The sequence below is a fragment of the Hypanus sabinus genome, chromosome 2, assembly GCF_030144855.1.
Source record: "Hypanus sabinus isolate sHypSab1 chromosome 2, sHypSab1.hap1, whole genome shotgun sequence".
In the NCBI taxonomy this organism is placed as follows: Eukaryota; Metazoa; Chordata; class Chondrichthyes; order Myliobatiformes; family Dasyatidae; genus Hypanus; species Hypanus sabinus.
In genome coordinates this window covers 12,375,574-12,399,266 of record NC_082707.1, presented here as the reverse complement: position 1 = coordinate 12,399,266, position 23,693 = coordinate 12,375,574, and the positions used below count along the sequence as shown (strand labels likewise).

The window sequence follows — 23,693 nt, the reverse complement described above, 5'->3', positions numbered from 1 at the left end:
CGTAAACTGGGAACAGATTTTCTCAGGGAAATGTACGGAAGAAATGTGACAAATGTTCAGTGGGTACTTGCGTGCTGTTCTGCGTAGGTACGTTCCAATGAGACAGGTGAAAGATGGTAGGGTACAGAAACCGTGGTGTACAAAGTCTGTAGCAAATGCAGTCAAGACGAAAATAACAGCTTAGGAATGGTGTAAAAAGCTAGGTAATGATAAAAATATAGAAGATTATAACAGGAAGGAGCTGAAGAAATAAGTAGTAGAGCCAGAAGAGGCCATGAGAAGGCCTTGGTGGACAGGATTAAGGAAAACACCAAGGCATTCTACAAGAATTTTGAGAGCAAGTCAATAAGACCTGAGAGAATTGGACCAATCATGGTGGACAATGGGGAAAAAAAGTGTGTATGAAACCCGGGAAACACGTAGCAGAGGTTCTTAATGAGATATTAAGAAAGCGGATGTGCAGGAGATTTTGAAAGCCATAATTTTGGATAAGTCACCAGGGCTGGAGGAAATGTACCCACGACTACTGTGGGAAGTGAGGGAGGAGATGGCTGAGCTTTTGCCGATGCTTTTTGCATCAACAATTGGGACGAGAGAGGTTCCAGAGGATTGGAGGGTTACAGATATTTTCCATTATTCAAGGAAGGCAGTAGGGATAACCCAGCAAATTATAGATCTGTGAGTTTTACTTCAGTGGTTGGTAATTTGATGGAGAAGATCCTGAGAGTCAAGATTTATAAAAATTTCGAGACGGATAATATGATGAAAAATGGTCAGCATGGGTTTCTGGAACACAGGTCGTACCTTAAGAGTTTGATTGAGGTTGTAACTGAACACATTGACGATTGAAGAGCACTAGATGTATGGATTTCAGCAAGGCATTTGACAAGGTACACCAAGCAACGCTTATTGAGAAAGTAAGGAGGCATGGGATCCTCACAATCGGAAGGATATGGACACCGTAGAAAAGGTGCAGAGGCCGTTCATGAGAATGTTGCCTGGATGAGAATAGGTTGAGGGAACTCGGATATTTTGCCTCGCAGCGACGGAGGAATAGATGTGCTCTGATAGAGAGTTATAAGATGTTGAGGCGCATTAATCCTGCGGATCGTCAGAGGCATTTTCCCGGGGCTGAAATGGCTAGCACGATTCGGCAGAGTTTTAAGATGCGTGGATGTAAGTACAGAGGAGATATCAGGGGTAAGCTGTTTTTTCGCAGACAGTGGTGAGCGCGTGGAATGGGCTGCCGGCGACAGTGGTAGAAGCAGATACGATAGGGTCTTTTAAGAGCCTTTTAGATAAGTACATGGATCTCCGAAAACAATAGATGTTTATGTGTAACCTTAGGTAATTTCTCAGTTAAGAACATGATCGGCACAGCTTTGTGGGTCGAAAACTCTGTATTGTGCTATAGGTTTCTATATATTATTAGAACATAGAACAGGGAAATCCACAGCACATTAGGTTCCTTTCGGTCCACAACATTGTTCCAACCACGTAACCTACTTCGAAGCAGCTTAGAAATTACATCACACCTAGACTTCTATTTTACAAAGCTCTAGCTACATTCCACCTATGAGTCTTTTGAAAGATCGTACTGTATCTGCCTTTGTTGCAATCGCTCTCAGTGCATTCCACGCACCAACCACTCTTTGTGTTAAAGACTTACCTCTGACATCCCCTTTGTGTCTACTTCCAAGTACCTTGAAAGTATGCGTTTGCTATTTCTGCCCTGGGATTACAGCCTCTGGCTATCCACACCATCAATGCCCTTCATCATCTTATACACCTCTATCGGGTCACCTGTCATCCTCCGCCACTCCAGTGCAAAACACCAAGTTTACTGAACCTTTTATCATGAGGGATGCTCTCCAATCCACAGAACATCACTGTAAATCTCCGTTGAATTCCCTCTAGAGTATATGGATTCTTCCCGTAGTGAAATGACCAGAATTGAACACATCCTCTTCATTAATGTCATTAATGTCTTCATTAACGCTCAAACGTTGAAGTCCGCTGTACGCCATACCCTCAGTTTTCAAGGTCCTGTAGCATATAATGTGCAGTTATACATTCTGCCAACGTTCATCTGAATTTAACATTTTCAAACTTTTCTTGCTCCCTTTCAAAAGTTTTGTTTTTCTTTGCCAACTATTCAGCATTCTTTATGGATGTTTTTACTCATCTAATGGAAACTATACGGACTTTCCCTTAATCTCAGATCCCACGAGCAATTTGTTCAGAGCCCCGTCTTCCTGGAACAAGAAAAGTAAGCAAGAAGGGGCAGCCAATATGTTGTTTTGACTGTGCAGAATGCGCCGATGGTGAGATTAACAACGCCACTGGTAAGTGCTGAGATCCACAGCCAATTTTCTCAATGCGGCAGTTCTGTGTATTAAATGATTATCTAATACGTACCCTCTGTGCTCCATCAACTAGAGCAAGGAAGATCTCCGTGTAGCCATCCATTTCAATACAACTTCCCATTCCCAGTATCATAAGTCCATCCATGACCTAATTCACAGTCGTGATAACGCCACACTTAGGGTGGAGGAACAACAATTTATATTCGTTTTGGGTAGCCTCCAACTTGTTGGCAAATACTTTTCAACCCACCTTCACAAATTCCCATCGCTTTTTTTCACTCTAATGTTACCTCCTTGACCGCCCATCGTCCCCTCGGTACCCCTCAAAAACTCTACCCTCCTTTTTTTTTCTTTCGTCCATGGACAGCTGTCTCTTTTACCAAATACCGAGCGTATTGTTTCATTCCTTCCCCTGCAAGTTTCACCTATAGCCTCGTATCTCTCTCTCTCTCTCCCCCAGTTTTCAAATATACTTCTCAGTTTTTTCCCCCTCTCCAGTCCTGCGGGAATATTTCAGCTGGAAAGGTCGATTCCGCTTTTTCCCATTGAATGCTGTCTGGCCTGCTGAGTTCCGACAGCATTTTGTGTGTGTTGTTTGTATTCGCAGCATGTGCAGATTTTCACTTATCTGTGAAACGATTACTTTTCCAGATACCTCGGATTGCATCAAGTGTCCTTCAGAATATTGGTCCAATGAGGCAAACACCCAATGTGTTCTCAAGAAAGTTGAGTTCCTTTCATTTCAAGACGTTCTGGGATGGGTATCAGTGTTGCTTGCTCTAGTAGGTGTGTGTTTTACAGTGGCCACCGCTGCGATTTTCTACCGGCATCGAGAAACACCAATGGTCAAAGCGAACAACTCAGAGCTCAGCTTCTTGCTTCTTTTCGGCCTTCTGCTTTGTTTTATTTGCCTGCTCGCCTTCATAGGAGAACCGTCTGACTGGTCATGCATGTTGCGCCGCACGGCTTTCGGGGTTCTGTTCGTACTCTGCATTTCCTGCATCTTGGGTAAAACCATTCTTGTCGTAGTTGCCTTTAAAGCAACTCTACCCAAAAGTAGCGCGATGAACTGGTTCGGAACGGTGCAGCAACGCTTGGGCGTCTTCATCCTTACCTTTTTTCAAGGACTAGTTTGCGTTGGCTGGCTTAGTGTGTCACCTCCCTACGCCCTGAAAAATATGAGTCATTACAGGGACAAAATTATTTTGGAATGTAACGTAGGTTCATTGTCAGCCTTTTACTTAGTGTCAGCCTATATTGCTCTGTTGTCTGTTGTGTGTTTAGTGCTTGCATTCCTTGCCCGGAAACTCCCGGACAGTTTTAACGACGCCAAGTACATCACCTTCAGCATGCTCATCTTCTGCGCTGTTTGGATAACTTTTATTCCTGCTTATCTGAGTTCTCCAGGAAAGTACACTGTAGCTGTAGAAGTGTTCGCTATTTGGGCATCGAGCTTCGGTCTGCTCGTCTGTATTTTTGCACCGAAATGTTACATTATCTTACTGAAACCGGAGTTTAATACTAAGAAGCAAATGATGGCGAAAGGAACTTTACCTTAACTAGCAGCAGTTCTTTGTATAATTGTAGCAACAATGTGTAATCAGAGATCAGTAGATGCCGATTTTAATCTTTTGAACCTAACCGCAGATTAATTTCGTGGGAATGCAGAAATTCAAATAGATCGTTTACAGTATGCTCTAAATGGTTCAGATTAGACCAAACTGGCATATGCTGTTTAACTCTATAATGTGATCCACAGGTAATCTGACGTCCAATTTACAGTACATTTATGGTTAATGCACTGTTAAACTTGCGATGTCAAATCTTCTCCTCTTAAATTTACACAAAATATGTGTCATCTTATCAGTCTGGAATTTAAAATAAAATAAAACAGCATATGTTTCTATTGTGTTGTTCAACTCAATTTACATGGTCATTGGATAGTTCTTTATTTGTTACCGACGTTAGACGATAACAACAAAAATATATCTAACGCAGCTGTGATCAAATATATTTGAGGGGATTTTTGAAAGTGCTCAGTTTGAACCAGTGTTTCAAGAATATCACAATCAACACCTAGTACGGAACTGGTTATGCTGCAATGGTTGACGTATTCCAAAGAACCTGGTAGCCTCAATGCCAGAGTTTCGAAAGAGATGTCTTCAAAGTCAGTGAATAATTTACTTTCCGACATCCACAATTATATGTATTCCTATAGACTCCTATAGTGACAAAAGTGACTGCAAAGGAGAAAGTAAACACACGAGCCCAATAAATCTGGAGGTTCGAAGAGAACAATTGGGAAAATGCTGGAATATATCAGAAAGTGTGTTATATAAAGATACAAAAATAAGATAAAATGGTTGTGCTGAGACAAAGTGTATTTATGAAGAATCTAAAGTTGTAATGTGATAAGTAAAACGGAAACCTTATTAATTTGTTCAAATTAAAGTCAGTTTATAGACAGATACCTTTTAGATGATGAAGATCTGTACGACGTATAAAGAAGATGTTTCGACGAATGGAATCATCATCATCATTGCATCGAGACTGGTGGTATTTAAGACAAAAAAGAGGGAATATTTACGGACCTTTGTGGATGAAACCGGGTGAGAACTGTAGAAGAAGGGTGATGATATTGCAAAAAATATATATGTATTTTTAAAATGAAAGCAGACTCCTCTAAGGTCCTGTGTTTTACAAGAGATATTATTTTTTTTTTTTACATTGGCTGTTACCAATCGTGGTACAGTTAGTTGTTCATTGGAAAATCCCCTTTGTCGTTCTGCGAAAATCAATGTCACGGAGAGAACACATTATTACCCAAGAATTTCGTTGACTAGAATAGAACCGCTGGGAATGCTGGCTTAGACGAAGATTTTGGAGCATGTTAGTCTGACTTCAGTTAGCACACGGATACTAATGAGTTACACCGAGAACTAGTACTTTCAAATATTAAGTTCTCAATCTGTAGAAATGACTTAGCTGAGGAAATGTAATGATTTAGAATTATACGGATTGAAAATGGACCATGGTGCCCACATTGTCCATATCAAATAGGATACCCACCAAAGAAAGTCTCCCTGACTGTTTTTAGCTTATGTCCAATTGGACATATATTATTTCTACTTTCCTGTCCAAACACGGACATGACAAAAAAAATGAAGAATCTGATTAACAATCATAGGTGAAATTTAAATGCACCTCTGAATTTTAAAAGAAAGGAGCCTTTCGTATAGAAAACCCTGCATCAGGGTATCTTCAGCCATATTAGAAATTTTAAGCAATTTTGAACAATAGTGTATCAGGGTGGTAACTCGATAGATCCCTTTACTTTCTCTCACTGTTTACATGCTAAATGTCCTCCAAATTGCTGGGATTTTTTTGAGGAATCCTGTGGAAGTTTGATCTGCGTTTCCAATTATGTATTGACACCGTAATATTCTTTGTTTGCACCATTCCATATTCGCTCGACTTGGATATAAAATATAACTCTAGTTTGACGAATGTTACAATAGCCTCCCTTCAGACTAAACTATTTAGTTGACTCCTGATACGTCATTGCACCTTCAAGCCTGATCTTGATTGACTCCAGGACATTCCTCTGTAAGAAAAACTCATAAAACATTATATAAACCTTTCATCTAGATTAACTTTGCACAACTATTTATTCAAATTGTTAAATTCAACCCTTATAATGATCATATTTCTTTCTGACATCGAAGTAGACACACACCCTGAACTGCGACGATCCTTACTGATGAATGCTACCTTCTACAGGCACCGCCATTTACTAGACAGCAGAGAGCCCTTTCTCCCATGATATCTCATATGATTAAAACATTAAATTCAAACCAAGTACCTTCTAGCTGCGGAACAACCACCATCGTCAATATTAATCAGCATATCAAAAAAAAACTCTTCAGTACCTACGTTGAATTTGCTTGTTCCACTAACTCAGGAAGCTCATCGGAAGCAACCATATTTGCAGTAAAAGAAGTAACCCTCATCTTCTTAAAGTTTCCCTCTCTCACCTTCAATACTTGTCCTCCAGTTAATCATATTTGCCTCTGCAGAGGATGCACTGTAAGAATTCTTCCGCTTTCACTGTACCTGGTAGATTTACTTACTCTTTAACCATAGAGTCTCTTATTTTTCAATAATCTTTGTAGATGTAAAAGACTAAGGATAAATACAAATCAAAGGAGAGGTTAACTCAAGTACATATTTCAATAATAGTTCAAACAAAGAAAGGAATATTCATTGTCAACATCATATATAGTATTATGCTAATATAAAGAAAAAAAAGAACCACGTCCCGTCAACAGTTCACAGAAAAAAAAGACTCAAGAATTCTGTTATTGAGAGAAAAAAAAACACTTAGAACAAAAAAATTGAGGGGAGAGGGACTGGCCAGTCCATTTTGAGGATACGATAAAAAAAAGGAAAATAAACACCTTCTGGTCAAATCTAAAACTTCGCGAAGACAAGAAAAAATAACAGAAAAAATTGAAATGAATTAGATCATATGAAAATATTGAAGAAAAGTTCGCCAAGTTTACTCAAATTTAAAAGATGTATCAAACGTTCGACTCCTAAATTTCACCAAACTTAAGCACTACATAACGGAGGAGAGCCACGATGAAAAAAAAAAACTAACAGTGGGTGGATTGGGCTCTTTCCAGTACAATAGAACAGGACTCCCAGTAAATTAAGTTGAGAAAGCTACCATGCGTTGAGCGGAAGCAAAAGCTTTTCCTGCTTCTGTTATAACTGTTAGGGTCTGGTCCGGAGCCCGCCTTCCGCTTCTTGCTCCGGTCCGCGGACTTCGGACTCTGGGCCTTGTAGCCAGCCCTCCTGTCACCCGGAGCCATTGGATCATCTTGGCTTAAGGAGGTACACCTGTCGCCTATTAGGGGACAGCAGTTTATAAGGGGTTCGGGCATTGAGCCTAGTTGGGGGGTCGTTCTTCTCCGAAGCCGGTTTAACCCGCTCTGTACCTGGTCCGCCGTCTCTGAATCCTGCTCCGTACCTGGTCCGCCGACTCTGAATCCTGCTCTGTACCTGTTTCGCCCGCTCCGGATCCGGTTCTGTCTGGTTGCCGGCCTGCTCTGTATCTGTTTTGTCCGGTCGGTCTTGTTCCCCTGCTTCTCTCGTGTACGCTGGTCCTGCTGTTCCACCTTATTTGCCTTGCCCGCGCTGTCACGTTGTCGGTTGCCTTTCCCAATTTAGCAGTGTATCCCGGTAGTCCTGTTGCTCACTCTGGACCCAGCTCCCTTCTGTTCTCTCGCCCCCGTCCGGTAAGCCAGGCCTTCGCCGTTACACCTCGCATTGTTCTGTCCCTTCCTGTCCCTTGACTCCGTCAGGTAAGCCAGCTCGTCGCCAGTACCTCTCGGGTGGTTTTGTTCTTCGTGTCCCTTGCCTCAGTGGGGTAAGCTAGGCCGTTGCCGTTACCCTACGGGTGGTTCTGCCCCTTCCTGCCCCTCGGCTCCTTCGGGCAGGCCAGACCGTCAGCCGCTGCCAGGCGGAAGCACTCCTTTCCCTTCCTACCCCTCACCTCGGATGGGTTGTGCCCCGCACATGTCCAGGTGTCCGCCCCTTGACCAGGCCTCTGTGTCGCCACCTGGGAGGCGGTTCTGCCCAGGATGCGGCCGGCCATGAGGACTCCTACCCTTTCCTCCCCTCATTCCGACGGGTTGTGCGCGCACCTGCCCAGGGTTCCGCTTCTTGCCCGGGCCTCCATGTTCCTGCCTGGGAGGCGGCGCTGCCCAGGAGTTTTGCGCCCGCCCTAGGGGGCTATTCTGCATGCCTGAACTCTGGGATCCTCCGGCCTTACCTGAAATCTGGGATCCTCCTGCCTTGCCTGAACTCTGGGATCCTCCTGCCTCGCCTGAACTCTGGGATCATCCTGTCTCGCCTGAACACTGGAATCCTGCTCTGCCTGCCTGCTCCGCCTGCCTCGCCTGAACTCTGGGATCATCCTGCCTCGCCTGAACACTGGGATCCTGCTCTGCTTGCCTGACCTCCGGGATCCAGCCCCGCCTGCATTACCCCATTGCATGCCATGGCATCCCAATCCTGTCCTACCCCTAGTACTTCAGTGCCGGCGTCCTGCATTTGGATCCATTCCATGTCCGCTCCTGACAATAATAATCCCAAAGATTGATGTAAATGGATTAGTTTGTAGGTCCAAACTATGACTTTTAATAACGTTTTAAAAACATCTCTACAGAAATTATTCAACTTTATAAAGACCAAAAAATATGAGTTAAGGTAGCCATCTCAGTACTGTATTGCATCTTTCACAGTTAGGATTTATATTAGAAAAAATATGTGCTAATTTATCTTTTGACATATGCAATACCTTGAAATGAATCAAGGAGCGACGGGCGGAGACAGATGAATTGTTAATTAAAGGGCAAATTTTATTCCATTGGTCTTATATAAGTGACTCTTGAAGGTCCAATTTCCAAGCACGTTTAACCTTATCATTACACATCATTCGTAAGTTCAATAGCCGTTTATTTATAATGGCTATCAATCCCTTTGAAATGAATTAAGCTGAAAGATAACATCTATCATATTTGGTAAAAAAACAAATGGATAATTCAGTTAAAAAATCGCGTGAAAAGTTCCTGACTTGTAGATATCTAAAAAAAAATGTGCATTATGTAGCGGTGTGCTACACATAGTGCTGAAATAACGACACGCAGTCGGTGAGTTGCAGTTGAAAAAGAGATTCATTCAAACTTCGCGGCCTGGCTTTAAAGCCTTCCTGTAGGGGGCGCATATTCACAGTCCCGTCCCACGCCCCGGCTTTTTCCCTTGTTGATGAAGAAAGCCCAGCGCCCTTTTTGGGGCCGGCCTCAATGCCGGCGTGCGCCACTTTGTGAGCCAGTTCGAGTGCGCAGGGAAGTGGGTCGCCACATAACACCGCCCCCACCCAGAACCAGCGATACTCCCCCCAATGTCCTCAGTCTGGGTCGGTCTCTGCTTTGGAGGTCTGCCTCTGCGTCGCCGTACCTGAATCTCGACCGGCTACACCAAGTCCACATGGGCCGGTTTGAGGCGGTCCACTGTGAAAAACCTTCTCTCTCCCCCCAATGTCCAGCACGAATGTGGACCCGTTTTTTCTGATCACCGTAACCGGCCCCTCCTAGGGCAGTTGTAGCGGTGTCCGGTGCCCGCCCAGTCGTAGAAAATCAAACTTACAGTTTGCTGGTCTTTGGGTACGCAGGTCGTGGTCTGTCCGTGCCGTGAAGTCGGTACGGGGGCCAGGTTACCGAGCCTCTCACGTAGTCTGCCCAGGACTGCTGCGGGTTCTTCCTCTTGCCCCCTTGGGGCTGGTATGACCTTTCTTGGGACATCCAGGGGTGCGCCGTACACCAACTCGGCCGACGAGATGTGCAGATCCTCTTTGGGCGCCGTGCGGGTGCCGAGCAGGACCCAGGGAAGCTCGACCACCCAGATAGGCCCTTTGAGGCGGGCCATGAGAGCCAACTTCAGGTGACAGTGGAAAAGCTCCACTAGTCCGTTGGACTGTGGGTGGTAGGCAGTTGTGTGGTGCAGCTGTGTCCCCAAAAGGCTGGCCATAGCTAACCACAGGCTGGAGGTGAACTGGGCTCCTCTGTCGGAGGTAATGTGGGCCGGTACACCAAAGCAAGATATCCAGGTTGCAATCAGTGCTCGGGAGCAGGATTCATAGGTGGGGTCGGTGAGCGAGTCTACCTCTGGCCATCTTGTGAACCGGTCTACGATCGTCAGGAGGTGCCGCGCTCCTCGCGACACTGGCAAGGGGCCCACGTTATCCACATGAATGTGTTCGAAACGCCGGCAGGTGGGGTGGAAATGCTGCGGCAGGGCTTTGGTTTGCCGCTGCACCTTGGCTGTTTGGCAGTGCATGCACGTTTTGGCCCATACACTGACCTGCTTCCGGAGTCCGTGCCAAACAATCCTGTCGGCTACCATCAGAACGGTTGACCTGATGGAGGAGTACGCGAAGCTCTGAATGGAGACGAAAACGCGCCGCCGCCAGGCTGCCGGGACGACGGTGAGCTGTTGGCCGGTGGATACGTTACACGGTAGGGTCCTCGCACCTGGGCCTACGGGGAAGTCTTGGAGCTGCAAACCGGAGTCTGCAGTTCTGTAACTAGGGATCCCCTGGTCTGCCTGCTGCGCCTCCGCCAGCGCTTCATAGTGTACCCCTTGGGCAGGGCTTGGATCTGGATCAGGGTCTGGAGGGAGCGTCAGCCACGACATTGTCCTTTCCAGAAACACGCCGGATATCCGTCGTGTATTCGGAGACGTAGGACAGATGTCACTGCTGGCGGACGACCAGGGGTCGGACGGTTTCGTGAACGCCAAGGTAAGCGGTTTATGGTCCGTGTACGCGGTGAAGGGCCTACCTTCTAAGAAGTACTTGAAATGCCGGATTGCCAGGTTTGGCGCCAACAGTTCTTGGTCGAAAGCACTGTGTTTGAGCTCGGGTGGTCGTAGGTGTTTGCTGAATAATGCCAGTGGTTGCCGGCGACGCTCGATGAGTTTTTCCAGCACTCCACCGACTGCCGTGTTAGGTGCGTCCTCTGTGAGGGCGGTAGGGACGTCTGGCGTTTGCCAAGGCTTCTTTGGTTTTAATGAACGCGGCTGCGGACTCTTCGTGCAGGGCAATGTCCTTGTCTTTACCCAAAATCAGGGTAAACAGGGGATGAATGATTCGGGCTGCTGAGGGAAAGAAGCGGTTGTAGAAATACACCATACCCACGAATTCCTGTCGGCCTTTGATTGTGTTGGGTCGGGGGAAGTGGCGGACTGCGTCTACCTTGGCGGGCAGAGGGGTTGCCCCGTCTTTAGTAATCCCGTGGCCTAGGAAGTCGATGGTGTCGAGCACCAACTGGCATTTGGCCGAGTAGATTGCTAGGCCGTATTCACTCAGTCGGGCGTAGAATTAACGGAGGTGGGACATTCTCCTAACGACTACTGCTGGCTATGAGGCTGTCATCCAATTAGATGAAAGCGAAGACCAGGTCGCATTCCACCGTGTCCATTAACCGCTGGAACGTCTGTGCGGCGTTCTGTAGGCCGAAGGGCATGCGGAGGAACTTGAAAATGCCGAACGGGGTGATGAGTGCCGTTTTCGGGACGTCGTCCGGATGCATCGGGATTGGATAGTATACCCGGAAGAGGACTACCTTGGAAAAGATCCGTGCGCCGTCCAGGTTTGCTGTAATGTACTGAATGTGCAGCACAGGGTAGCGGTCCAGTGTCGTAGCCTCGTTCAGCCTGCGGTAGTCGCCGCATGGTCTGCAGCCCCCGTTGCTTTGGGCACCATGTGCAGGTGGGAGCCCAATGGGCTGTCGGACTGCCGTATGATCCCCAATTCCTCCATCCTCTTGAACTCCTCCTTTGCCAGTCGGAGCATGTCCGGGGGAAGCCTTCGAGCACGGACGTGGAGGGGGGGGGGGTTCTCTGGGTCCTGATGTGGTGCTGTACTCCGTGTCTGGGCATGGCTGCAGTGAACTGCAGTGCCAGAACCGATGGGAAATCCGCGAGGACTCTGGTGAAGTCGTTCTCGGACAGCGTGATGGAGTCAAGGTGTGGGGCTAGCAACTGGGCTTTACCCAGGGAGAACATTTGAAAGGTCTCGGCGTGGACCAGTCTCTTCACTTGCTGGTCGACCAGTAGGCTGGGAGCTTGCAAACTACCCGCCCCTAGCAGCGGCTGGGCTACAGCGGCCAGTGTGAAGTCCCACGTGAATCGGCTGGAGCCGAACTGTAGCCGCACCGTACGGGTGCCGTAGGTCCTTACAGTGCTGCCGTTCGCGGCCCTCAGAATGGGACCCGGTTCTCTGCTGCGGGTCTCGTAACTCGTTGGAGGTAAGACAGTGATCTCGGCTCCCGTGTCGACCAAAAATCCGCGTCCCGACTGCTTGTCCCAGTCATACAGGAGGCTGTCCCGATGGCCAGCCGCCGTAGCCATCTGCAGCGGCTGGCCCTGGCGTTTCCCGGGAACCTGCAGGGCAGGCAGCAGTGGCGGGCTTCTGCGCCCCACCGCTGGTGGTAGAAGCACCATTGTTTGTTCGTCTCCTCACTCCTGCCTCTGGGGTCAGTGGGCTCTGCTACCGGGTCTGGTCTGGTCTGCTGCTGGGAGCAGGGCTTGATTATCTGTGCGACGGACGCCCCCCTCTCCTTTTTCGCTTTCCACAGCACGTCTGCCGGGGCCACCACCTTCCGGGCGTCGCTGAAACCCGCGTCGGACAGCAGCAGGCGTATGTCCTCGGGCAGCTGCTCCAGGAAAGCCTGCTCAAACATGAAGCAGAGTTTGTGTCCTCCAGCCAAGGCCAGCATTTCATTCTTTAAAGCCGACGGCGGCCTGTCTACCAAACCATCCAGGTGCAGTAAGCGGGCAGCTCGCTCGCGCCGTGAGAGTCCGAAAGTCCTTATGAGTAAGACTTTGAATTCTGTGTATCTGCCGTCATCCGGCGGCGACTGTATGAACACCTGGGCGGCTGTCTCCTGCTCGAGGGAGCTCACCACGTAGTAGCAACATGTGGAATCCGCGGTTATCTGCCGAATGTGGAATTGGGCTTCTGCTTGCTGGAACCATAGGTGAGGTCGCAACGTCCAGAAGCTTGGCAGTTTTAATGAAACTGCATGAACAGATGCGGCGTCGTTCATCTCCGGTCCAAATATCGTTTGGGCCGTCGGGGTCACCAATTGTAGTCGTGTGCTACACACAGCGCTGAAATAACGACACGCAGTCGGTGAGTAGCAGTTCCAAAAGAGATTCGTTCAAACTTCGCGGCCACGCTTTGAAGCCTTCCAGTTTCCGCCCTCCCCGGGCGAGAATTTAGTAGGGGGCGCATATTCACAGTCCCGACCCGCGCTCCGGCTTTTACATTTGCTAGTGAAGAAAGCCTGGCGCCCTTTTTTGGGGCCGGCCTCAATGCCGGTGCGTGCCACTTTGTGTGGGTCGAGTGGGTCGCACAATTATATAAATAATATTTGTCCACTAGTTGCAAAAAAGGACATCAAGAAATCTTCTAAAAACAAATCTAGAGAAGTTTTTTTTATTCCCCTGTTAAAAAGGCCTTATCTAAAATTGATAGTTTAAAAATAGTTAAGATGGATATTACTAGAAAGAGCAAAGTTATTAAGTCAAAAACTCTTCGAAACTGAAACCAAACGTTTTAATGCATGTCTAATCATGGGACTAACATCTTGTCTACCAATCCTAGAAAACTAAAATGAAGCGGCGCTCCCAGTAAAGAAACCATAGATAACCCCTTTACCGAATTCTCCTCCAAGTCCAAACCTGAAGGACAGTCCAGGTTATCTATACATTAATTCCAACAACGTAATTTAAGGAATATTAGTTAGCCTGTAATAGAATCAAAAGTTTGCTAAAGCCAAGCATCCATCTTTTGTTTTAAGTTTTTGCAGTAAATATTTACTCACACTAGAACTCTTTTTATTCCATTTATATGATAAGAGTATTGATTCTATTCAATCATGTAACGTTTTCGGGGTAAATGATGGAACAGCTTGAAACGTATATAAAAGATTCGTTAAAAATGACACTTTTATAGCATTCATTCGACATAGGCGAACAACATCGTCATAGGCGACCATTTGGAAAGCATCTATTGTGTATATTCAATTAAAGGAAGAAAATTTTATTTATATAAATCTTTATTTTTTTTAGTAATTTTAATACTAAGATTGGTAAAACAATTTTAGCAATATTAAAAGCTATTTGAGCACCGTGATCAGAATAATTATTAATAAAATATAGTTCACTTCCATGTAAATTTGGGCTTATATCCAGAGAAATTACTTAATTCAGTAAATATGGATAACATAGAGGAAGTAAATTTCCTAGGGTCGAAAATGTAAATTAATAAAACAGCTGCGTAAACGAAATCTTATGTACTTTATTTCGTCTCTTAATACACTGAACAGAGTTGGAATCCCTATGAGCGATGGCAAGTGGTTATAAAACCAAATTAAATAATAAAGATCTAAGAGGACCACCCTGACGGGTTCCTCTATATAGTCTAAAGTAAGGAGATTTTTGATTGTTAGTTAAAACCGCCACCATCTGGGACCATCTATTGCTTCGTTTGTTATGTTATGAGTGCACTTGCCCCTGGGAAACACTGTTTCATCTGCCCTGCAGAGCTGATGTATGGTTGGAATGCCAATAAACTTTTTGAATCTTGTATCTTGAACTTTGATAGATCAGTTTCATCTAGGAAATAAATCCCGTACCAAAATTAAATTTCTCCAAAACCTGAAATAAATAAGGCCATTCGACACTATCAAAAGCTTTATCGGCATCGAGAGAAACGATGCATTCAGTTTATTTAACTGAGGGAGAATAAATAATATTTACCAGTCTTCCGATATTAAAACGTGAATACAAATTTTTAATAAATCCAGTTTGATCATTTGAAATGACAGTACACAAAAATTCTCAAGCCAATTAGCATGAATCTTACAGAGAATTTTAAAGTCCATATTCAATCAGGAAATTGATCCATAGGAGGCACATTGAGATCGATTTTTTTTCTTCTTTTAGGAATCAATGACATTGATACCCCATAAAAAGTTTTCGGAAGCTTCTCATAGAATATAGAATCAGTGAAGTTTGACAAAGATGTGACTTGAGCATTTCAGGAAAAGTCTTAAAAAATCCATTTTATATCCATATTGTCTCGGAGCTTTCACTAGTGGCATACAGGATATCGCCTTAGCTATTTCCTCTTGTTTAATAGGTGCTTCTAGTGTATTAATCTCTTGAATAGAAATTTTATGTATATTGCAAAAATCTATTCATATAGATAGTATGATCAAAATTTCAGATTTATAATCATAGAGTCAGAGCATCAAAGAGCTACCCAGACCATAAGCGGACCCTTCAGCTTATCTGCTCCGTGCTGAGTCCTATTAACTTACACCAAGACCATTGGCGGGCATTGCCTTCCATTGCCCTACTCCGATGTACCATATCCAAATTTCTTTAATTGTTGAAGTTGAACCTAGACCCACCACTTGAGCTGATAACGTTGCACACTCCCACCAGCTTCTTTTTGAAAACATTCTCCATCATTGTTCCTGAAAATATTTACCTTTTACACTTAATTCATATAATTTTGTTCACATATCACCGTTCTACCACTATCCTCAGTGCCCGACTGCTCACGATATAAGACCTGCCCCTGTCGTCCCTCCGTTTGTGCATCTCACAATTGTAGTCACTAAACGTCACCTGCCAAATTCAAGCCATTGTATTCCGTTAGCTCAGATCCAGATGATCCCTTTGATAGACTTTCTAACTATGTATTCCGGTATCATTCCTTGCGTCATCCTCATATTTGCTGATGCAGATCCAAATCCACATCTCTGATACAGATGGCAGGCACCGACGGCCCAGCACCGATGACTGAGGCACACCGCCAGTCAGCAGCCTTAAGTCAGAGAGGCAAGCATTCAATCCTAACCCTAGTGCATTTACAACTTCTTACTGGCATCATCCACAAGTCCAATGCTCAAGGCAATTTACACACTCATCTTAAATGCCAAGCCACTGAAGCTTCGGTGCCAATCTCCCATGCTGAACCTTGACAATGTCCTTGCTCGTGTACATATAGGCAACATCCCCTCACTAACAGTCATGACAGATTCTTCGTTAAACACGATTTACTCCGCTCAAATCCATGTTGATTTTTCCAATTCAGCCCCTGGCTATCCAACTGCCAGGTACTGCCTTCGTGCGGAAGGAGAGAGAGAGAGAGAGAGAGAGAGAGAGAGAGAGAGAGAGAGAGAGAGAGACTGAACGCTTCATTGACTTTATTGAGGACTGTTGCAGAATTTGAAACAAAAGAGTAAAAATAAGCTACCAACATAACTGCAAACTAAAACTCATAAATTGAAAGTCAGTGCAGAAAATTGTGGTTGTACCTAATAATGATATACTAAATCAATACTACGCCTTAACAGCGACAATTGAAAATGTAGACTTGTTTCCCAGAGAATGATAAGTGTTAGCGGGATGCGTTAACGTTACTTTGCTTTTATTCAAGTGTCGACACGATTACAATGAAAAGAAGTGTGTTAAATACAACCGGAATGATACATTAATTAGACGAAACGTTCATAATCACAAGCGTGATTGCTCACCTTCTGTTGCAGGCTCAAAGACACCGCAGCAGAATCTATGGTTAAGGCATTTAAATAATGTATTAAACAATTTACCGGTTTAAATCATACAATTTACTATCTTCCAATCCTCCAGCACCTAACCCGTGGTTGAGCACATTTTAATATGTCTGCGAGACCACTGAAATTTTTATACTAGCCTCTCAGATTGTCCGAGGGAACACATTGTCAGTCCCTGAGAATTCATCCACGCTAATTTGCCTCAAGACAGTCAGCATCCTCTTGTGTGTAATCTGTATAGTGTCCACGACCTCGTACACATAGAGTGTGTCAGACCCTGAATAAATATAGCTGTAAAATTACGTTTAAGATCCAATCCACCTATCTTGGCTGCACACAAAGCTTACCATCTGAAAGTCTAGAGGACCAAGGATAATAAGGCACCTACTATCCTTTCGTATTTAACATTTCTGTAGATATCCTTAGGTTTCTCCTTCACCTTGACAACTGAAGCTACCTCGTATCTTCTTTTAAACCATCCAGTTTCCCTTCTATAATGTACACAAGAAAATGTTTCCTGATTTGTATTGCTGCCTGCCTTACCGACAAAACTACTCTTAGGCCAGCTGCATCGTCATCAGCCAGGGATCACCATCAATTGATGTTTCGTTTTTTTATCCATGTAACATTTCCTGGTTGTGCAGTACGGGTTGAGAACTCTCCCTGCTACCCACTTTATCTTTCGATGAGTTCCTTGGCCGCCGAATTTCTGTCCTTCCTCCTCAAACACAGAGAAACACTGCCCTCTACTGTCTTTTCAGGTGTATTGAATGCTTTCTGGATGTAACTAACAATGATATTAAATTAGAGAGAGGGGATACATGTGTCAAGACAACCAATAATTTCTACATTAAACATGGCTCTATAGGACCCTGATCAGAGCAGACTTTGAATACTGTGCTCAGTTCTGGTCAACTCAATGCAGGAAGGATTTGGAACTTATAGAAAAGGTGCAGAAGAGGTTTACGAGGATGTTGTCTGCACTGGGGAGAATGCTGAGTGAACGTGACCTTTTTCACGCGGCGGATGACAGGTGACCTGTTAGAGGTACATACGATTATGAAAGGCATTGATCATGTGGATGTGCAGAAGCTATTTTCACAGGTTTGATCTGGCTATGAGGAAAGGACAGAATTTAAAGGTGCTTGGATTTAAGGACATTGGAAATGTCAGGGCATTTTTTTTTTTCGCAGAGAGGGCTATGCGTGGAATGGGTTGCCGGCGATGGTGGTGGAGGCAGATACGATAGGGTCTTATAAGAGAATCCTGAATAACTACATGGAGCTTAAAATATAGAGGGCTATGTGTAACCCGAGATAATTTCTAAAATGTTTTTTCGGCATAGTATTGTACGCCGAAGTGCTTGTATTGTTCTATAGTTTTTGCTCTATGTTTCTGGAAGATATGGAATACCAGATTCTAAGAATGAACTTTAGTGCATGTATTGTTTATTCGAAAAACGTAAGGGCAGCGACAAATAAGTTATTTCTCAGTGGGAACCCCAAAAGAAACGAGAAATGTATTTCGGTGTTAGTATTCCATTTAAACGTAGCAGCTGTGATGTTCCAAATATATGGATAACCTAAGGTTAGGTGGGGAAATAAGTTGTTCAGAAGGAGGGATCACTTTAAAGGTGAGATTGCATTTTACATTGTGAGGTGGATCGAACAACTCCCCTCACAATTCCTTTCATAGAGGTAATTTCATTGAAACTGTCCAATGTAGCAGCAGAAGTGTAGATAAGGACAGTGCATCGTAGCTATAATATAAGGTGGCAGGTTATGGCATGTTAGCTCTTGATTCTACATATAGTACCAGCCGACCATTCAACAGTCCAATGAGAGTGGAAAAGAAGACGTCCTGTAATAGGGGTGTATCTGCTTTCAAGATGCTGTAACTTCTGTCCGAAAGGATGGTAAAGTAAGAATGTCTGAAGTCTGTGCAAGATCAAGTAAACTAAATTTTATAATCAAAATATGACAACGGGATGACCCATTATGGCAGCCTTTGAGAGAAGGGTAGTGCAGTCTGATGTGACCAGAATGAATATTAAATATTCCTGAATGCTGTTGGTATCGCTATGTTTTGGAAATTGAAGAAGGAAACCTCAGCTTAATAAAGAAGAAATACGCTTAGCAAGGCAAATATAGATCCTGCTCGTTTAACGAAGGACACGTTTGAGGTGATCATTCTGGTTGATCTGCCACCTCTGTTCCTCTTATTGTTATTCTGGAGACCAGCAGCCCTTTCATCCGCCGTCTCTTCATGTCCTCTGCTGTTTATTCATCGTCTCTGATCTTGGAGTCGTGCATCTCTCAGCTCCTTTGTCTCTTCCTCTCTCCTCCTCCTGTGCCTTTTTTACAATCTGGCGTGCAGCCCTTTTATCCCTCGTCTCTACATCTCTTCTAATGCTTGTTGTTTGTCTCTGATCCTGGACACGTGTGGCCCTGGTCTCATCCGTCTCTTATTCTCTCCCTCTCACTTCCGCTTCCCGACGACGTTTGGCGTCATATCTTGAACATAATGTCCCACTTCTATTTCCACGTGGCATAAATAGGCCGACCATATTTTGTTTAACTTATGCTGGATAGAAGATACGAAGCAGTAGCACCAAAGCCTGCAGATGCTGATGATTCTTGATGATGTGGTTGACGCTGTCCTAAATGGGCGTGATATAGGCACCGCTGTGTTTTGGATGCAGCAAAGGGTTTGATGGATGTCTCGATGTACGTAGTTACAATAAGATTTAATTATCTTTTATTAATGGGTGGAAGTTAGGTCTGTCCCAATACTGCACATGCTGATGGTGATTACCAGAGTGTGACCGCTCGAAATAGAGCTGCCCTGCCCTTTGACTCCGGTTGGTGTCGCTGCTCTGAGTAACGTGAGTCACTTCTACGGCTGGCCGTGCGCATGCGTCGTGGTGCAGTGTCGCGGTTTCTCGGGTGAAAACTGGGCTGTTGATTTTGGCAAGTGAGCAACTTTATAGGAATAAATAGCCCTAAACTTTGCCTGCATTCTGTAAGATAACGCACTTTAAGTCGACTTAGCCAAAAATAGTGCCGTTGTAATGCACGGTTTGCGCTAATCGGAGGTCACAAACAGACAAACAAAGCATGAGATTTTTAGTAGTATATAGATACATATATGTTACCATATACAACCCTGAGATACATTTTATTGTGGGCCTGCTCAGCAAATTTATCGAAAAGTAATTATAAATTTAAACCTTTAAGAAACAAAGTCTATTCAATTTAATAACAGGATCCATCAAAGATTAACTGGAGTGCAGAAGGCAACAGTGTATGCAAATGCAAGTAGGAACAAATGACAATAAATATCGAACACATTAAATAACAAGATGAAGGGATGGAGACCGAGCCGATGTTCATCTCCCTTTCGCTGATTAAAGTGTCGAGGGAGATAGAAACATCAAGATATGTGAGGAAGGCGAGCACGGACCGCCTGCCTGCTGATAGCTGGTGGATTGCTCTGCTGCCAGGGAGCTTTTGTGGCCTATCCCAGGTGCTGGAGGGCAGATGTCTGGGCCTCTCTTTTTCGAAATGTAGTGGATCTTTCCAAGGTTTCCGAGTTATGGATTTTTATTTCCGTACTTTTAGTTTTTACGGTCTGCGTTTTCGTCTGTTTTTTCTCGTTTTTTTGTGTGTGGAGGGAGGTTGATCTGGGCTCGTTGATCTTGCTTAGATTTGGGGGCCGATGTTCGTAATGTTTTTCATGGCGATGGGGTATTCGCGGTTTATGATCATGTTACCATTCTGTTTTCTGCTTTGTCCCCAACCTGAACAGGTTTTTGTTTGTTTTGTGGCTATCTGAAGAAGAAACTTTGAAACTTTGTACATTCTAATGAGTACTTATAGTGTGATTGCTATTTGTGTGCACATCTCAATGGATCGGCGTGAGCGCAGTTATCCCCTTTAGTTCAAGGGCCTGGGTCATGGGGAAGTAACTGTTTTTCAACCTTGTGTTGCGCGTCCGGAGGCTCTCGTACCTTATAGCTGATGACAGCAGCTGGAAAAGAGCATGCTCTGGGTATTGTGGAGTCTAATGGTAGATTGTCTGGATTTTGGCTTCTTCGTTAATGCAGCGAAATCTAGGAAGTGTCCCTGAAGATGCGATTCACTTTCCATAATGTGAATAGTCTGTGTCCACCTTTCCCTGAATTTCCTTGAGATCAGAGTCAGAACAGTGTGCTGCCGCTGTGGAGTGTAACGTTAGCGCGAGCTGTTACAGCTCAAGCGTCAAAGTTCAGAGTTCATTCCTGCCCACCGCTTTTGTGAGGGGTCTTTATATGACCTTCCTATGGAATCTGTGAGTTTTATTTCCAGCGTCTTCCGATTTTCTCATATAGTTAGAAGTTTAACCAAGTAGGTCAAATCGTCCTAGGACGTTGTCCCATCATTAGTTTGGAGTTAAATACGTATTGTACACGTTTGCTACGTGCTGCAGCTGGAAGGCACTGGAAGGGCGGAGTCAGCGCTGGATTTGCCAGTAAGTAACAAATAAATACATTTAGATGGAATGCATAAATATCAGAGTGGAACAAATTATTCATATCTTTGCCCGTGGCATCTATATCGTTGCATTATCGTTATAGGATATTGTTCATTTTCATCACCATGAATCTGATGCGCTCTACATTCTCATCGTTAGCATTGTTCATATAGTCTGCAACATGTGCACACACGCCTTCCTGAGTTAAACGATAGCTCGGTTCTTTTGTTAATACTAGAAGGAACGCTGCAGTCATGAGACCGTGTTATGGTGTTCTCTATATTCAGTATAGCTGCAGTCTGGAGATGCTGGCAGAGCATCTGATGGGGTGCAGAGGTTGATTTTAATAAATAGCTTTTAAGTTTATCTTCAATATGCCATTGATGAAATGCTTAACATTATACCATTAGACAAAGAAACACAATGAGGCCATTTGACCCGTCGAGTCAATTACGTTATTCAGTCATGGCTGGTGCTATTTTGTTTTCCCTCCTTAGTCACACCGTGGGCTTTCTTTACGTAAACTTTGACACAAAGTCTACTTAGGATCCTGTCAAGCTCTACCTTAAATATATGGTAAAACCAGGTCTCTTCAGCTACCCGTGATAATACATTCCACAAATTCATCACAGTCTGGCCTACGTTCTAAATGGCCGCTCCTCTATTCTGAGACTCTGCCCGTTGTACTACACTCGGTCTTCATGGAAAATAAGCTTTCCACATCTACCATGTCTGGGCCTTTCAACATTGTGAACTTTTCAATGAGATTCTGCGTAATCTTTCTGAGTTCCAGTGCTTGCAGACCCAGAGCGTTACTCATAAAATAATTCCCGGAATCATTCTTATGAACATCCTCTGAATCGACTCTAAAGCCAGCTCCTCATTACTTCGATGACGAGCCGAAAACATTTCACCATATTCAAAGTGAGGTCTCACCACTACCTTATACATCCTCAGCATCACATCCCTGCTCTTCTGTTCTTGATCACTTGAAATGAATGTTAACGTTGCATTTTCTTTCCTCACCACTGAATGTATTTGCAAATTGATATTTAGCGTGCTCCGCACAATAACACAATAATAATTGAGCTCTCAGTTATTAACTATAAGAAACTCTCTTACCTTCAAAGCTCCTTCTTAATTCTTTAGGAAGTGTTTACGTTTGCTGGGAGCACAGATTGTCCTACACATGTCATTTTTATTCTATGTGGATTTCCCCAGCTGTTAGCCAGATGTACCTACCATCAATATTTGATCCTACGAGTCCCATGTCATCGTCGCAGATTTAATAGATAACAATAGTTAAAGCGGTTATAAACTACTTTGACTTCACTGAGACAACTTAAATCCATATTCTTCCCTCTAATCATTGCAATTCCCTGCAACAAAACAATGTCTGATTTTCTGCTTTTGCTGTTGTTCGTAGCTTCACCCAGAAACACATGGAATCCCTTGCAAACATCGAGCAACAGTGAATTTGCCTGATTTATCCAAGCATAGGGATGTCACCCTCGGTGGAATATTCACCATGCATTTGGATCTAATTCGTTACTTCCATTCATTCAACATTTCTCTGTGTTCAAAGTGTGAGTTTACAATTTGAAGACTGAATTCTTCATCGCTCAGTGTGGTAGAAGTTGCTCTTACCCATTCGCTAGATCATTCAACTGAACATCTAACGAAAGTGATATGTTTAAATTTACGTTCAGAAAATGTATTTTCTGCTCTCATAACCGGATCGGTTTGTTGTTCAACACTTCATTTGCCTCTGCAATCAAAAACAAATCCTGGGACTAGAGACACTGTTTGAAAGGACTAGAAGCCATTTTTTATCTTCTCCATTTCAAAGATTAGAAGAAAGAAAACCACAACAACATTAAGTATTATTATCGTCTGACGCTACCCTTTCGCTGGGAATCGTAGTAGATTAGGTACCCCAGTGCCGGACTGGGCACTCTACGCAAATGAAAGGGACATTAAGTGAGGTGCCTAATTGAAGATATTTTACGTGGACCTATCTAACCATATAAACATATAACAATTAGAGCACAGAAACAGGCAATCTCGGCCCTTCTATTCCATGCCGAACGGTTACTCTCACCTAGTCACACCTACCCGCACTCAGCCCATAACCCTCCATTCCGTTCCTGTCCATATACCTATCCATTTTTAATGAAAAATAAATCGAACCTGCCTCTACCACTTCAACTGGAAGTTTGTTCCACACAGCTACCACTCTCTCAGTAAAGAAGTTCCTCCTCGTGTTACTCCTAAACTTTTGCCCCTTAACGTTCAACTAGTGTCCTCTTGCTTGAATCTCCCCTACTCATAATGGAAAAAGCCTATCCGCATCAACTCTAACTATCCCCGTCATACTTTTAATTTTAAGTACCTCTATTATAAATTGTACACAGCCTGTTAAATATTTGCTTTTCCAATTATATTACCATACGTTTTTGTCCACGTTATTTGTCAAATTTTATACTACTTATTGTGCTAATGGTTATTTCAGAAGAGATCATGGGCATTATTTGGGAGGGATATAATCAACAGAGATGCAAAAATCGGCTGATAATAGAATATGTTACATCATTGAGTG

At 44.1% G+C, this 23,693-nt stretch overlaps 2 protein-coding genes across 2 annotated transcripts in view; both read left to right on the top strand.

The window, feature by feature from the left end:
• Positions 1-863: 863 nt before the first annotated feature.
• LOC132403013 (extracellular calcium-sensing receptor-like) lies at positions 864-3,925 on the top strand. The gene is made up of 3 exons (XM_059986220.1): positions 864-917; positions 2,222-2,345; positions 3,018-3,925. Exons 1-3 carry the CDS (start codon positions 864-866, stop codon positions 3,923-3,925), a joined length of 1,086 nt encoding a protein of 361 aa, XP_059842203.1.
• Positions 3,926-4,847: 922 nt separating this feature from the next.
• Positions 4,848-23,693, top strand: part of LOC132403006 (extracellular calcium-sensing receptor-like) — a 73,621-nt gene continuing 54,775 nt past the window's right edge. The window contains exons 1-3 of the mRNA XM_059986209.1: positions 4,848-4,975; positions 12,569-12,630; positions 19,420-19,555. Of these exons, the coding sequence (XP_059842192.1) occupies positions 4,848-4,975; positions 12,569-12,630; positions 19,420-19,555 (326 nt within the window). The remainder of the gene's footprint in view (positions 4,976-12,568; positions 12,631-19,419; positions 19,556-23,693) is intronic.

Bases quoted from the DNA above. Each gene is read 5' to 3' on its own strand.
- LOC132403013 (XM_059986220.1), top strand. From the start codon at position 864: ATGGATTTCAGCAAGGCATTTGACAAGGTACACCAAGCAACGCTTATT. The intron at 918-2,221 runs GTAAGGAGGCAT...CCTTAATCTCAG, and splicing joins AAGCAACGCTTATTGAGAAA to ATCCCACGAGCAATTTGTTC. The intron at 2,346-3,017 runs GTAAGTGCTGAG...TTACTTTTCCAG, and splicing joins TGAGATTAACAACGCCACTG to ATACCTCGGATTGCATCAAG.